This window comes from Catharus ustulatus, chromosome 11 (genome assembly GCF_009819885.2).
Source record: "Catharus ustulatus isolate bCatUst1 chromosome 11, bCatUst1.pri.v2, whole genome shotgun sequence".
NCBI classification, from domain to species: domain Eukaryota; kingdom Metazoa; phylum Chordata; class Aves; order Passeriformes; family Turdidae; genus Catharus; species Catharus ustulatus.
In genome coordinates, this window is record NC_046231.1 from 20,544,909 (window position 1) to 20,559,700 (window position 14,792).

Below are 14,792 nucleotides of genomic sequence, written 5' to 3' on the forward strand. Positions count from 1 at the left end.
AGCCCCATCCCTTTGGCACTGGCTTTTCCCGATGCTTGGCTGTCCCCAGGGACCAGCAGGTGTTTCCCTGCCAGGGGAATTGCTCACATCCGTGGGTGGAGCACAGACACCTGAAAGAGAAAATACTTGAGGCTGATCAAGGCAGATTATAAATAGAAATGCATCTAATTAGCATCTTAATCTGCAGGTTTTCTGTTTGTTTGCTGTGGCTTTCCTACTCACAAATCCAGCTAATGCAAATTCTATTTTTAAAGAAATGATTCCTTAATTGTAATGTGCTGAAATTACCGAGTTACCGGTGTGATCCCACCGGATGGAGGGGGGCTCCTGCCTGCAGGAGCTTCTTTTGGAGTCTGGCAGGGATCAGTCAGCTTAGAGCTGGGAGCCACCTTCCCACAAATGCCATGGAAATCATAGGGAATTTTTACCACATTCCCAGAAATGCCAGGTGACCCCAAACACGCTGATGTGGGAAGGAGCAGGAGCCAGACCTGGTGTGTGCTGGGCTCCTCTCTCCACCCAGCCCTCATTTAAGAGGTGTTTCTAAAATTAAAAACAGAAAGATGGAATATTCTCTGGTCTATCAGCCTTTATCACCCCCAGAGGTTCCTTGCACACACACTTCAAACACTTTGGAGAGCAAATTCCCTTTTTCTGCTTCCTGCTTGAGTGTTTACTCCTTCTCCTTGAGGATTCAGCATTTCCAGGTTTGCTGATAACTGGGAGCCTTGGGGTCACCAGGACATGAAGGGTTGGAATGAGATGAGCTTTAAGGTCCTTTCCAACCCAAAGCATTCCATGATTCCCTGATTCTGTGGTTCCATTTCCCTCACTGCTGGTGAAACTGATGTTTTCAGCAGTTCAGAGTGACTTGGGATTTTTGTAGCTGTAAATGAGAGCAGCTTTTGGCACAGAATTTGTTTACTCTCTAAAGCTCTGCTCTCGTCATATCAAACATCTTGGATGCCAACCCTTCCCTTCTCTGAGAACCTCTGCTGCACTGAGCTCCTTTCCAGAGGAGCAATTGCTCCCCAGCTGAGAGTCAGTGGGAACAGCAGGCACCTGCAGCTCCAAAATCCAGGCTCTCCCCTCTTGTTCTGTGCCTGCTTTTACCCCTGCAGCAGTGCTGCCCTCACAGCCTGGAGGGACAGCCTGGAATGAGCCCCTGACTGCTGGGAATCATTCTTCCCATCCCATCTTACTCACTTCCATCCCATTTCAGGGGTTTAGGAAGGAATCCTTCCCTGGGAGGTGCTGAGGCCCTGGCACAGGGTGCCCAGAGAAGCTGTGGCTACCCCTGGATCCCTGGAAGTGTCCAAGGCCAGACCCCAGAAAAAAAAAGTTGATTCTGCCTTTTGCTAAGGTTTTATCATCCCTCAGTGGCTGCAGGGAGCAGAGGGATCTGCTCTAATATTTTTATTATTAGCATTATTATTTTTGTTACCACACTCTTCAAAGCTCTACCAGCCTCGTTCAGCTGTGCAGCCACACCTTGGAGCATTGATTTTATTACTCTGAGTTTTCTTTTCTGTCTCCTTGTCTGCAGGGATTTCCATAAATATTTAAATGCTAATGTGAAAAAAAAAGAAGCGTTTTTCATTTTTACTTACCCATTTTCTTTCCTGGCTGGTCCTCTGGGCAAACCCATCTGCAGTAATTCAGGCTGGAGATGCTCAGCCTGCTTGTGTCATATCAGTCACCCATGAGTTCCTGCCAGTGAGGGCTGAACCTCCAAACTCTTGGCTGCCTGCTTTGCAGAAACCTTCCAGCTTTGCCTGCTTTATGCACTGGTTTCCATTGGAGCAGGACATGCAGCCTGGGGAGTGTTCATCTGCTCTTGTCCTCACTTCTGAGGGCTTGGAGAGGCTCCTGGTCACACAGAGCTGCAGGAATGAGATAAAAATGAGGAGCAGCACCTCTGCCAAGGGGATGTGAGGCACTGCCAGGCTTTGCCAAGGCTGAGTTTCCGTTTGGTGCTGTCCTGTCCTGGCTGGATGCCCAGGGCTGGGCTGGCACAGGCTGAGGGTGCCCAGGACCAGCCTGGGACCATCTGCAGCAGCCCCTGAGCCCCCAGAGCAGCAGGACAGACATGATTATTTGTGTTTGGTAGCCAAACCTGCTGCCTGTGGGATGTGTTGGGAAGTCTGGGGGTGGCAGAGGGATGGTTGGAGAAGGGATGCAGTGGGTGATGCTTTCCCTGCCCCAGGGGAGATCCTGAGTGCAGTGGGACAGTGACACAAAGGATAATGCCTAAACACTGCCCTGCCTTCTTCCCTGTGCTCAGACAAGGAGAAAATTCCTCTTGGGAGAAGGGAAAGGTCTGTGTGGGGGAATGAGCCACTCACAGGAGCCAGGCCAGGGTTGTGGAGGGGGGAATTTGGATGGTGAAGGAAATGGGATGTGCAGACAAGCCAGGAGAGTCAGTGAGCATCACCCTGACTTCTCACCCTGTCTAAGAGTACAGTAAATTTGAGGAGCCTTTGGAAAATACCTGTGTGAGGGGAATGAATCTGATAGATCAGCTGAGACAAGGGGAGCTGCACTCCTGGGCTGCCCAGAGGCAGGTCCCAGGTCCCTCTGTCCCCTGGCTGGAAGCAGGGTGGGCAGAGCTCAGCTCAGGTGGGCAGGGTTCAGTCAGGCTGGTCTTACCTGCCCCTTCCCCTCCCAGGTAGCTGAGCTGCTGCCAGCACTCCTGGCACTGCTCCACGTCCTGCTCAGCCACACAGCGTGGGGAGGAGAGCCTTATTAGCACAGCTCTTTGTGAGATGCCCTTGAGTGATTTATTTTTTTTCCAGGTGTAAATGCCAGGGGAGGCTGTTCCAGTGCTTCCCATTCTTTCATCTCGGCAGGGTTTTGCCCTTTCTCCCAGCGTGGCTCTGACAGCAGGCTCAGCGCTGCTGCCTGTGGAATACAAAGTTCCCTGTTAGAGAGCATGACAGGAATTCATTCCAGGCTGGGGCTTGCTTGGTTTTTATTTCTGATTTTCTTTTATCCTCCTGCTGGCTGCTCCAGGAGTCTCTGGAGGAGTTTTGGGAGTGGGGAGTCGTTGTTGAACCCCTTTCTCTGGAGCTGGCAGCTTGCACATGACCCAGAGCCTTTCCCAGATCAATCATGGAATATCCTCAGCTGGAAGGGAAGCATTAGGATCATCAAAGTACAAATCCTGGTCCTGTACAGACACCCCAAAAATCCCACCCTGTGCCTCAGAGTGTTGTCCAAACCCTCCAGGAGCTCTGGCAGCCTCAGGGCTGTGCCCATTCCCTGAGGAGCTTGGGCAGTGCCCAGCACCCTCTGGGACAAGAACCTTTCCTGATCTCCAGCCTGAACCTGCCCTGGCACAGCTCCACGTGGGCAGCAGAAAGGGCTGCACAGCAGCTCTGAGCTGTGACACAATTCCCATCCCCTGCCCAAATCCAGAGCAAGGAACCAGAGCACTGAGCCATCTGCATCCCTGCATCCCTTGGGCACAGTATCCACGAGGGCATGGGAGGGTCTGTGCCCCCTCTCTGCCTTTCAGCTGCTGAGGATGGCCCTGAGCTACAAATCCACTTGGCAATTTAACTACAAAAATAAAGGGTGCTGCACACCCACCTGCTGCTGCTGCTGTTCCTGGCAGTGTTTGTGGCAAGGTGTGGGAGCAAACAGAGATTCCCTTCCAATGGATTGATTCTCCCCCTCAGGAGCCATTAAATTGCCTCCAGATTTCACGTGGGTGTCCAAATCCTGCTCTGCTCTGTGGCCACAAAGCTGCACAGCCATGGATTGCTCTTGGACACCGGTGTGGGACAGGTGTGGAGCAGCCAGTGCCTCCTCAGGGTATTGGTGTCCTCAGAGGGTCCCTCCTGTGCCCAGCAGGACCCAGGCCAGAGCAGGAAGGGCTCTTCATTTCCAGGGGGTGAAGCAGAGCCTGCTCAGGCTTGGAGGAGGTTCTGGGGTGGAGTTTCACAGAATGCTGAAATGGTTTGGGAGGTTGGGAGGACCTTAAAGCTCATCCATTCCACCCCCTGCCATGGCAGGGACACCTTCCACTCTCAGGTTGCTCAAAACCCCATCCAGCCTGGCCTTGAACATTTCCAGGGATCCAGGGGCAGCCACAGCTTCTCTGGGTATCCCATTCCAGGGCCTCAGCACCCTCACAGGGAAGGATTTCTCCCTGATATCCCAGCTAAGCCCATCCCCTTGGAGTTTGAAGCCATTCCCTGTGTGCTGTCCCTCCCTTGTCCCCAGTCCCTCTCCAGCTCTCCTGGATCCCCTCAGGCCCTGGAGGGGGCTCTGAGCTCTCCCTGGAGCAGCTGAACTCTCCCAGCCTGGCTCCAGAGGGGCTCCAGCCCTGGCACAGCTCCGTGGCTGCTCCCCAGCATCTCCCCATCCTCACCCTGTGCGCTCCAGCTGGAACCTCCTGGAGAGCAGCAGCTCCACAGAGCTCACCTGCCTGTCCCACCACAGGGACACATCTCAGGTCACAGCTGCTGAGCTGCTCTCCTCCCAGGCCCTGGGCCCTGCTGGAGGATTTTGGCAGCAGATTGGAGTTCTGCTGCCAGCCAGGGCTGCCCGTGCCAGGATAGCAGCTGGATCCAGGAGCCCTTCTCAGAGCCAGGGCTCTGCTGGGCAGGGCAGGGACACTGGGAAAGGCTTTGTCCTGCACCCAGGGACAGAGTGGGAGCCCTGGGAGCTGCTGGGGAGAGGGGTTCCTCATGAATAATTGCTGTGGTATTAATATACATGTGGTTTTTTGAGGAAGTTTCAAACTCTCCCCCTCAGGAGCCTGTGATGCTTTATTAATGATCACAGCACTCTCCAAACCCTCCCTGCTCCAAGAGGGAGCTGGGCCCTGGAGCAGCCCCAGGGTTTTTGGGCAGTGCCCCTGTGAGCCCAGGGAAGGCATTTGCTGGCCCAGGTGTCCTGCTGAGGGTGGATGGACTCAAACATCCCCTGAGAGCCACTCTGAGTTGTGACAGGCTCTAAAGAGAGCAGCAAGTTGGATCCTGGGAGCTTGGCAGGTCTCATGGTGTGGGCAGGGGGGAAAAGCAGGAATTGATGATTTCAGCTGGATTTGGATTAACTGGAACTGCAGAGCCCTGGGGAATGCAGCCTGGTTCCAGAGAATGGGAGTGCTGAAGGGCTGGGCTGGATGGGGATGGCTGGGAAGAGGAGACCCAGTCTTTCCCAAGTCTAATTAATGTTAATTAGCTACAATTAGTGCTCGTGACCTCTGTTGGCAGCCAAGATGGCTGACAGCAGGGACACACATTCCTGCCTTCCACGCAATAAATCAAGCTAAAGTTGCTCAGTTATTTAGCCTATCATTTAGCATTTCATTAAAGAGTTCTGTGCACATACATCACCACTGGTGTGATCCCTTCAGGAGCAGGGATGTCTCCAATCAATCCCAGCAGTGCCAGAGAGGCTCTGGATTGCTGAGAGCTGCACCTTCCCCAGCATCTCTGGGTGCTGTAACTCACCCAAGGGCCAGGGTCCTGCCAGAGAGGGGCTCACACTGAGGGTGCTGTCGGTCCTGCAGGGAGAGGTGCTTGGAGAGAGGTCTCACCTGGGGGATGAGGTGGAATTCCTGAGCTGGGGACAGTCTGGAAGGTCCCTGTTGGAGGCAGGGTGTTGCCTTGCTTTGCCACGGTGTCTTCTCCCATCTCTTCTCCTAAGGAACAGCAACAGGAGGAGAGTGAACAGCCTCCCTAATTCCCAACAGCTTTGGGTGTTAGGGGAGCTTTCCTCATGGCAAGGGCTGTCCAGCTGCTCCATCCCTGCAGGGATTAAAAACCACGAGGATGTGGCACTTAGGGACACAGGAATAGACAGCCTTGAGGGCTTTTTCCAAGTGAAATAATTCTGTGATTCTTCCACTGCTAGCAGCATTCCATGACACGCGTGGAGGAGAACTCTGCCTTTTCTGCTGTGGCTGGGCTGCCCAGGAGCAGCCCTGCTCGCCCCACACCTTCTGTGCCCTCCCTCTCGCAGTGCTCCATAAATAAATCCCCCAGCCCAGGCTGGCACAGTGTATCAATCTTGTTTAATAGACTGGAAAGCTTCTTGCGCGGCGGCAGGTCGCGGGGAACGTCGGGGTGATGGATTGCGCCTTCCCGGAGTCGAGCGCCGCTGATATATAATGAAATATTTATGATTTATTCCAGCTAATAAACTGGAGTGAAGTGTGTGATGTATGTGAGCAGATGGGGGATCTGTGCATGCAGTTTTCATGGCGTGGGGGGAGGGAAAGCTGGGTGTCCGTGACGGAGAGGCAGCGCTTGGCCGCCCGTCCCACAGAGGGGATGGATTATCCAATTCCTATAAAAAACCTTTAGCACTTGCCTTATAATTATTTATCCGCCCCACGTGGCTTTTCTCCAGCACAGGAGTCTCTGGGAATGAGAACAAACCATTGCTTTTTGCACTGGGAGCTTGTGGCCAGAGGGATGGGAAGAGAGGCAGAGTGACCACAGGAATGTCACTGCTGTGCCACACTCAGCAGCTTCCCAGCCCCACTGTGTCTGTGCTACCTGCAAGAAAATCATTCCCATGGGTTTAGGAGAGTGGTGAGACACTGAGCTGCCCTGGAAAGAGCAGGGAAACTTGAAATGTGAGAAACGTGATGGCCATGTGGAGCTTGTGGCTGCAGGGGGATTCCAAAGGCTGTGAAGGAGCATTCCCATGGCCTGCTGCTGGAGCTGATCTGCAGGCAGGAAAACTGTGCTGGAAGGAGGAGGATGGAGGAGAACCTTTCTGCCAGGTGGGGCTCAGAGCTGCCTCTGTGCTCAGGGGGACCATCACAAGCCTGGCTGGACTCCTGCATATCCCCATCCCATGTGGGTGCTGGGACTTGCTCCCACAAAATCCTCACCTGGCAAAGGGGGTTTGAGTCCCCAGGTTTTGGCTCTGCTCTCTCAAGTGCAGAGGATCAGGATCAGGGCTCAGGCTCTTCATCACCTGCTTGGGCTGTTGGACCAATCCTACCTGGAAAATAAATCACAGCCCTAATCAGCGAGGTGTGTCACTGCCAGAGGGTGAGCTCTGCTCAGCCTGATGGACCAGCAGCATCAACAATGTTTTCAGGGAAGTGGGAGGCAGGCAGGAGTTAATGCCAGAGTGGAGCAGAGATCCAGAACCTCCTGCCCCCTCTCCCTGGTGTGTGAGGCCACTCCTCATCCCACCGGGGCTCCTCCAAATCCCACCCCTGTCCTGCCAGCTGTTCCCTTTCTGCCTGATCAGCCCTGGATCCGTGTGCCTGGAGATCCTCTGCTGAAAGGCACCAGAGAAGGGCAAAGACTGATTATTCCAGCTGCCTTCCTGCCAGCTTCCCGGGGGTTTTCCAGCTGGGAGCTTGCTGGTCACCCCCATATGCTCACTTGGTGAAGCAGCAGTTCCAGAGGAATGCAGGAGGGTGAGAGCACTGCTCTGGCTCTTCCCTCTGGAAATGAGGGATCATCATGGCAGGAGAACAGCTGACAGCAGGGAATTCCTCCTGGAGTTTGGAAAAAAAAAAAAAAAGCCATAAAAGTTCCCAGGGAAGCAAGGTGCACTGTGTGGTCTGAAGGAGCTCTGCTGGCTGCCCGTGGATGGCACCTGGTGACTGTCCCCAGAGGAGCTCTCCTGTGTCCCTGCAGGCCAGTGTCACCTGCAAGAGTGGCTGTGAGACATTCCTGCTCTCCATCCCCACTCTGAGGAACACTGGGCTGAGCTCCGCATGGAGCATTTGAAAGCCAGGAGTTTGCAAAAAATCAGGAGTGATTCATTAACGGCAAAAAGGTCTAATTAATATTTGAAAGTGCTCCAAGCACATCCTGCTGCTGGCAGGGAGGAGCCCCCCAGCATCCCTGGCGCCGCTCCGGCCCCTGGAGCTCCCGACTCGAGCATTAACTGCCTCAGAGCAGGAGGCTGAAATAATCAGCAAAATCATTTGCCTTTCAAAGGGGAGATTTGCTGTTCCTTGGTATTTTCTGCTGTGCAGCACTTGGTTTGCTGGAGCTGTGACAGGCATGGGGGGACATCACAGCTGCAAAGAGCCAAATCCCCCTGGTGGGAATGAAGCTTTGGTTTCAAACCTGGCACTGCACATCCTCAGGTGTCTGGGCTCTCCTTCCTCCCTTTCCTGGAGGAAACACCTGCCCCGTCCCCTCTGGAGCTGGGAACACAAAGGAATGGGTGAATACCTGAGGCAGCACCTCCCGGAGCCAGGAATGCTCTCTGCAGTTTGCGGATTTTGCAGATTTGTGGCACCGCGTTGCTCCCTCTGCCAGATCTCGGCTCGCACGTCGCAGCCGCGCTGTCACTGCCACCAAGCTGGTGACACCTGTTACCAAACAGTCTCCCAGGCTTCCGAGGGACGTCTGTCCCCCCGAGCAGGGATGGTGTGCCTGGGGTGGGCTCCTCCTCGGGGCAGCTCCGGGGTGCTGACCTCTCCTCATCACCAAATCCTGGACTCACAGAGCCCAGTGCCCAACACTGTCCCTGTTTGTCCAGCAGATCCCAGAACATTCCCGACCCTCTATCTAGACCAGGCTGAAATAACTTGATTTACCTAAAAAGTCATTTTTTCTGCATACTTCAGCTGTCTCAGAGTTCCCTGAAGCCACTCAGAGTTTCACTCCTTGAGCCAAAGCGTTCCCTGGGTCAATAGCTGCTTGCACGTTTGATGTGAGAATTGTGCTGTGTTTGCCAGGAACAAACTGCCCTGTGGGTGAGGGTGTTGACACAGGTGAGGGTTTGATCCTGCAGCTCAGCTCCAGGAGCAAAGGGGCTCTTGTTCTCCACATCCTGGGGAGCAGCTCCAGCAGCCTGTTGGTCCCCACGAGGTCCCAGCACTTGAAGGAGGTGCTCAAACTACAGCAGAGTCCCAAGGGCTCTTCTGTGTTGCAGTGAGGATTTTGCAACTTGAAGAACCTCATGGCAGAAACCTCTGCAGTTTGAGTTGGCAAATGTTGGTCTCCATTGCACAAATCCAGAGCTGCCCCATCCCTGGCAGTGTCCAAGGCCAGGCTGGACAGGGCTTGGAGCAACCTGGGATAGTGGAAGGTGTCAGGGGTGGAACAAGATGAGCTTTAAGGTCCTTCCAACCCAAACCTTTGCCTAATTGTACACTTTGAACTGGATAAATACATCTATATCCGCCTGTAACTCCAGCAAAGGGCAACCCCCACCAGCACAGAGCCTGCTCAATATGCAGCTCAGCAGAGCCTTTAACATTCACAGAACAGATGCCCACTGAGCATCTTGAAACAAATCCAAAGGTAGCGGTGACGGCTGCTGTCAGGGAAGCAAAAATCCCACGGCCTCGGCAGCCACGAGGTTCTGCTGCCACAGCTCTGTGTGCTGACAGGAGCAGGCAGAGGGGGAGAGGGGGTGTCAGAGATCTCATCAGCCAAAACTCCCCCTCTGCTGCAGCTGGCTGAGGGTAGGGAGTGCTGGTTGTGGTTCTGAGCTGCATCCCACTGGGTGGAGCAGCTGGGGTGGATGGAGCACAACACCAGCAGTGCCACAAGGGCTGGGGGGCTCAGGGGACTCACCTGTGACCCCCAGGCACAGTCCTTCCTTTGGAAGTGGCACTCAGCACTGCTGGGGACAGCACTGAGCAAACTCAGCATCCTTTTCACCGGTCTGGGAGCTCCCCAGTGGCTCGGGAAGCAATGCTGGATGTGGCACTGCACAGGCAGCCTGATGTGCTGGGCTGGAAGCAGATGGTGCAGGGCACAGGGTGACAGGGCTGTCCTCAGTGGATGGCATCCCCCAGAGCACTCAGGGCTGTCAGCATGGGAAGTGACAGCCAGGGCCTGCTGCTGGAGAGGAGATGGAAAGGAAGAGACAGGGGGAATTAGAGAGCTGGTCCCAGGAGCTCACAATAGTCACAATAATGATGTGACACATCCCCTCAGTGCGCTGTGCTGCCAGTGGAAGGGAGGGATCCGTGTGGGGAGCAGTGATGGTGTTTGTGGGGAGCACAGGGATGGAAGGGGAGCGGAGAGGAGAACTGTGCAGGGATCATTCACCCCATCAGGGCAGAGGAAAAGCAAGTGTGGCTGTTTTCCTATACTGACATCCCAAAGAACAACCTGGGAACTGCACCAGGGCTGAGTTCCCTCTCCTCTCCCCATCTTCTCTGTGTGAATAAGCAGCTCCTGCTCCTGGCTCTCCCTGTGCCACCGTTTAATTAATGTGCCCTGTCCCATTGTGTGTCAGTCACACACCACAGGGTCTGGGTGCAGAAAGCAGTCCATCACAGCAGCCACAACTTCCTTCCCACTCCAAACACCCAGAGAGCCCCAGTTCCAAACTTTCCCCCAACTTCAGGACATTCCAGACAGCCTTCAACATCCACAGAGTGCCAAGGGGCAGGCAAATAAATATAGGAACAATTAATCATTCCCTGGCTGAACTGAGCTGCTCAGGATTTTGGCAGGTGCCAGCTGAGCAGGGACACGGCTGTTCTGGATTTTCAGGGCTGATCCTGATGTTTCCTTGTCCTGACAGTGTGAATCTCTGGGCCTTTGCTGCACCACATGCAAACTCCACAGTGCCACAGGTGAGCTGGAAATGCTGTGTGAAAACTGCAGCACTGCTGGCACATCCTGTGGTACCTGGGCTGATGATGGGATCACACCTGTGGGAAGGACAGGTTGGACCAAACATCTTGCTCAGGACAGGCTCATTTTCCCAATATCATTCCCCATCTTTTTTTGTGGAATTACAGAATGGTTTCGTTTGGAAGGACCTTAAAGTTCATCTCATTCCATCTTCCACTATTCCAGGTGGCTCCAAGCCTGGTCCAGCCTGGCCTTGGACACTTGCAGGGATCCAGGGTCAGCCACAGCTTCTCTGGACCCCCTGTGCCAGGGTGGGATTCCTTCCCAATACCCATCTAACCCTGCCCTGTAGCAGTGGGAACCCATTCCATTGCAGCACCAGCAGAGTGCCACATCCACATGCCAGGAAAGGCAGAGGGGGACCGAGGGAACAGCCTCTGATGGAGCTGTTTGCTTTGCAGGAGACACAGCAGCATACAAAGACGGAGTGTACTGGATCAAGGGCCGCACCTCCGTGGACATCATCAAAAACGGGGGCTTTAAAATCAGCGCGCTGGAGGTGGAGAGACAGCTCCTCACACACCCCCACATCACAGGTCTGTGCTCTCCTGCTGCTGCCCAGAGGGGACAGAGCCTGGGGACAGCCCTCAGCAGGTGCAGGAGGCTCCCAAGGGCTCCCTCCCACAAGGGGATGTTTAAATCCCTGCTCTCCCAGGGCCAGAGCTGAGTCAGCAGCAGCTCCTCTCTGATTTTGGGAAATGAGGCTGTAATTAAATCTGCCCTGCCCTTGTGCAAGAGGTCAGAAGTGGTGCCCCCAGCTCCACACCACTCTGTGCATCATCTTCCTCCCTCCTGACTCCAAATTCTGGAACCATGGAGCTTCCTGCCTTTCCTGTGGTGAAAAGCTCTGTGCTTGTGTCAGCACAGAACCCCACGGTGCTCCCTTGTGCTGACATCCCATGGCATCACATCATCCCCACACCTGAACCCCTCTTCTGGCCCCAGGAGCTGCCCAGGCTCTGAAGGAGCTGCCCTGGCTCTGAAGGAGCTGCCCTGGCTCTGAAGGAGCTGCCCTGGCTCTGAAGGAGCTGCCCTGGCTCTGAAGGAGCTGCCCTGGCTCTGAAGGAGCTGCCCAGGCTCTGTTTCAGCCCCTGCTGTCCCCGCAGACGTGGCAGTGATCGGGGCCCCGGACATGGTGTGGGGACAGCGCGTCAGCGCCGTGGTGAAGCTGCGCAAGGGGGAGATGCTCTCCGTGAGGGACCTGAAGGACTGGGCCAGGTAAAACCCCACAGGAGGGACACAGGGACAGCAGGCTCAAAGCCAGCACTGTCCTTACAGGGGACATGCCATAGGATCACAGAGTCATGGAGTTGTTTAGGTGGGAAGGGATCTTAAGGCTCAGCCAGTGCCAGACCCTGCCATGGCAGGGACACCTTCCCCCAGCCCAGGGTGCTCCAAGACCTGCCCAGCCCGGCCTTGGACACTTCAGGGATCCAGGGGCAGCCACAGCTGCTCTGGGCACCTGTCCCCACCCTCACTGGGAAGAATTTATTTCTGATATCCCATCCCTCCCTGCCCTCTGGCAGTTTGAAGCCATTCCCCCTTGTCCAAGCACTCCAAGCCATATAAAAAAAGTCTCATAAAAATTCTCCTCTTTTCCCATCTGAACAAGCCCAACTCTGTGATCTTTTCCTCGCAGGAGAGATGCTCACTATGCTGTAGGTGGCTGCTCATCCCTAAATCTCCTTCCAGGGACACTGGAGATCTCTTCATCCATCCCCATGGCTTTGGGGATCCCCCCGGCTGTTCTGGGGGTCCCTGGTGCCAGGCAGGGGGCTTTGCTCAGCCCCCCTCTGCCTTCCCCACCTCCCAGAGCATTCCCTGCCCATCTCTTCCCCTCGCTGTCCCCAGCTCTGTGACAGGGACGTTGTCCTTGTGCCCTTGAGCACAGAGCCCCGCAGGGTCCGGCTGCGCTCCCTGCCCTGCGCCCACCTCTCCCTCTCGCCCTGTCTCTCCCCTTTATTTTTCATGTCACTTAGGCTCCCGGGGCCGCCGTTCTCGCACTCCCTGGCAGGAGACACATGTCCCTCTTCAGAGTGATTCATTTTTGCGGCTTTCTCCTCGGATGGTGCTTCCCGGCGCCAGGCGCCATCCCGAGTTACGGCTCCATATGGCCGGGTGCGGGTGCGGGGGGAGAGGCCGGCCGGGGCTCGGGGGGGCTCGGCAGACTTGGCATCTCACACGAGAGCCAGTGCCAGGCGCTGCCGGAGCCGGGCACGGCCCCAGGTTGGTGACAGAAGGCAGGAGAGGCTCCCCGTGCGCTCCGGGATGATGCTCGGGGCTGCCGAGGGGACGGGACGGGACTCACCTGGACTCACCAGGAACGCGCCGGGTCCCGAGCGCTGTCCCCGATCCCAGGAGATCCCAGGAGATCCCAGGAGACCCCAGGAGACCCCAGGGACCAGCTGCTCCCTGCAGAGACACTCTAGGAACAAACACCCCACCACACATCCCCAAAGAGGCTGAACTTAAATGGGTTCCTGGGTGTCCCAGCTGGGGCTGCTCGGGGCTCTGGGTGCTCCTGGGGGTCCCAGCTGGGGCTGCTCTGGGTGCTCCTGGGGGTCCCAGCTGGGGCTGCTCGGGGCTCTGGGTGCTCCTGGGGGTCCCAGCTGGGGCTGCTCGGGGCTCTGGGTGCTCCTGGGTGTCCCAGGTGGGGCTGCTCGGGGCTCTGGGTGCTCCTGGGGGTCCCAGCTGGGGCTGCTCGGGGATCTGGGTGTTCCTGGGGGTCCCAGGTGGGGCTGCTCGGGGCTCTGGGGGTCCCAGCTGGGGCTGCTCGGGGCTCTGGGGGTCCCAGCTGGGGCTGCTCGGGGCTCTGGGTGCTCCTGGGTGTCCCAGCTGGGGCTGCTCGGGGCTCTGGGTGCTCCTGGGGGTCCCAGCTGGGGCTGCTCTGGGTGTTCCTGGGTGTCCCAGCTGGGGCTGCTCGGGGCTCTGGGTGCTCCTGGGGGTCCCAGCTGGGGCTGCTCGGGGCTCTGGGTGCTCCTGGGTGTCTCAGCTGGTCCTGCCCAGCTCTAACAGCTCCAATTTGGTGTTGCAGGGACACCATGGCTCCCTACACCATCCCCACAGAGCTGATCGTGGTGGAGGAGATCCCGCGCAACCAGATGGGCAAAGTCAACAAGAAGGAGCTTCTGAAGCGCTTTTACCCAGCCTAGTGCCTGCCTGGGGGCTTGGCCCGGACCCACGGCCGTTCTGCCCCTGAGGAGGAGCCACAGGGACCGTCCCTGGCAGGGCTGGGCTCACTGCAGCCTAATCCATGAATAATGTCCACTAAAAGTAGGATTTTCCTGCCTGGCTGAGCCAGAGCTGCAGAGTTAAGATTTCCTTGTGCAGGAGCCCTTTGCAGCAATCACAGAATCCCAGAATGGTTCGGGTTGGAAGGGACCTTAAAGCTCATCCAATCCCATGGCAGGGACACCTTCCACTACAGGCTGCTCCAAGCCCTGCCCAGCCTGGCCCTGAACCTTTCCAGGGATCCAGGAGCAGCCACAGCTTCTCTGGGCAGCTGTGCCAGGACCTCCCCACCCTCACAGGGAATGATTTCCCAGCAGAAATAAAGAATTAATTCAAAATCACACATCATTACTGACTGTATTACTCATCCTGCATCCACCACCAAGTGATCCCAGTCACTGTTGATAAATCCCACCTTCATACAGGTGGGACAAACTCCCTGTTTGACTCCACACATGAGCTGCCAGCCGCAGGGGTTGCCCCTGGGGGACAGTGGCCGTGTCCTGTGGGTCCCCAACCAGTGAGTTCCCAAGCAGTGGGTCCATGTGGTCTGTTCTGTGCAGTGCTGAGGGAGCTCCAGCAGCTGATGGGGCTCTGGAAGCACCAGTGGGGGCAGGAGGAACATGGAGCACAAATAATTACAGGGATTCCTTTGTTAGGGTCTCACTGGAGCCCCAAAAATCTGGGAGAACATGAGGGGACCATGGAGGGGACCATGGCAAGCACACAGTGCTGGGCAGGGAGGGGATGGGATGAGATGGGGCTGGGAAAAAGGGGAAGGGGATATGGATGGGGACAGGCTCCCCCCATCCCACCTGCACAGGGGTCTGTCCCTCCCAGCACCCTGCCCACAGCGGCACCTCCTGGATTCCAGTGCTTCAGGCTCAGAAGGAATCGCGAGGGGACACGAGGGACACCCAGAGCTCAGCAGCCACTCTCGGTGTCCCAGATGCCAGCACAGGGCCACACGTG

General features: G+C 56.2%; 1 protein-coding gene across 2 annotated transcripts in view; it reads left to right on the forward strand.

Annotated features, from left to right (window-relative positions):
* The window catches only part of ACSF3 (acyl-CoA synthetase family member 3), a 50,182-nt gene extending 36,177 nt beyond the window's left edge, over positions 1 to 14,005 (forward strand). For both annotated transcript variants that reach the window (XM_033070090.2, XM_033070092.2), the window contains exons 8-10: positions 10,991 to 11,125; positions 11,696 to 11,807; positions 13,624 to 14,005. In XM_033070090.2, coding sequence (XP_032925981.1) covers positions 10,991 to 11,125; positions 11,696 to 11,807; positions 13,624 to 13,741 — 365 coding nt within the window. In that variant the 3' untranslated portion in view covers positions 13,742 to 14,005. The remainder of the gene's footprint in view (positions 1 to 10,990; positions 11,126 to 11,695; positions 11,808 to 13,623) is intronic.
* Positions 14,006 to 14,792: the final 787 nt, after the last annotated feature.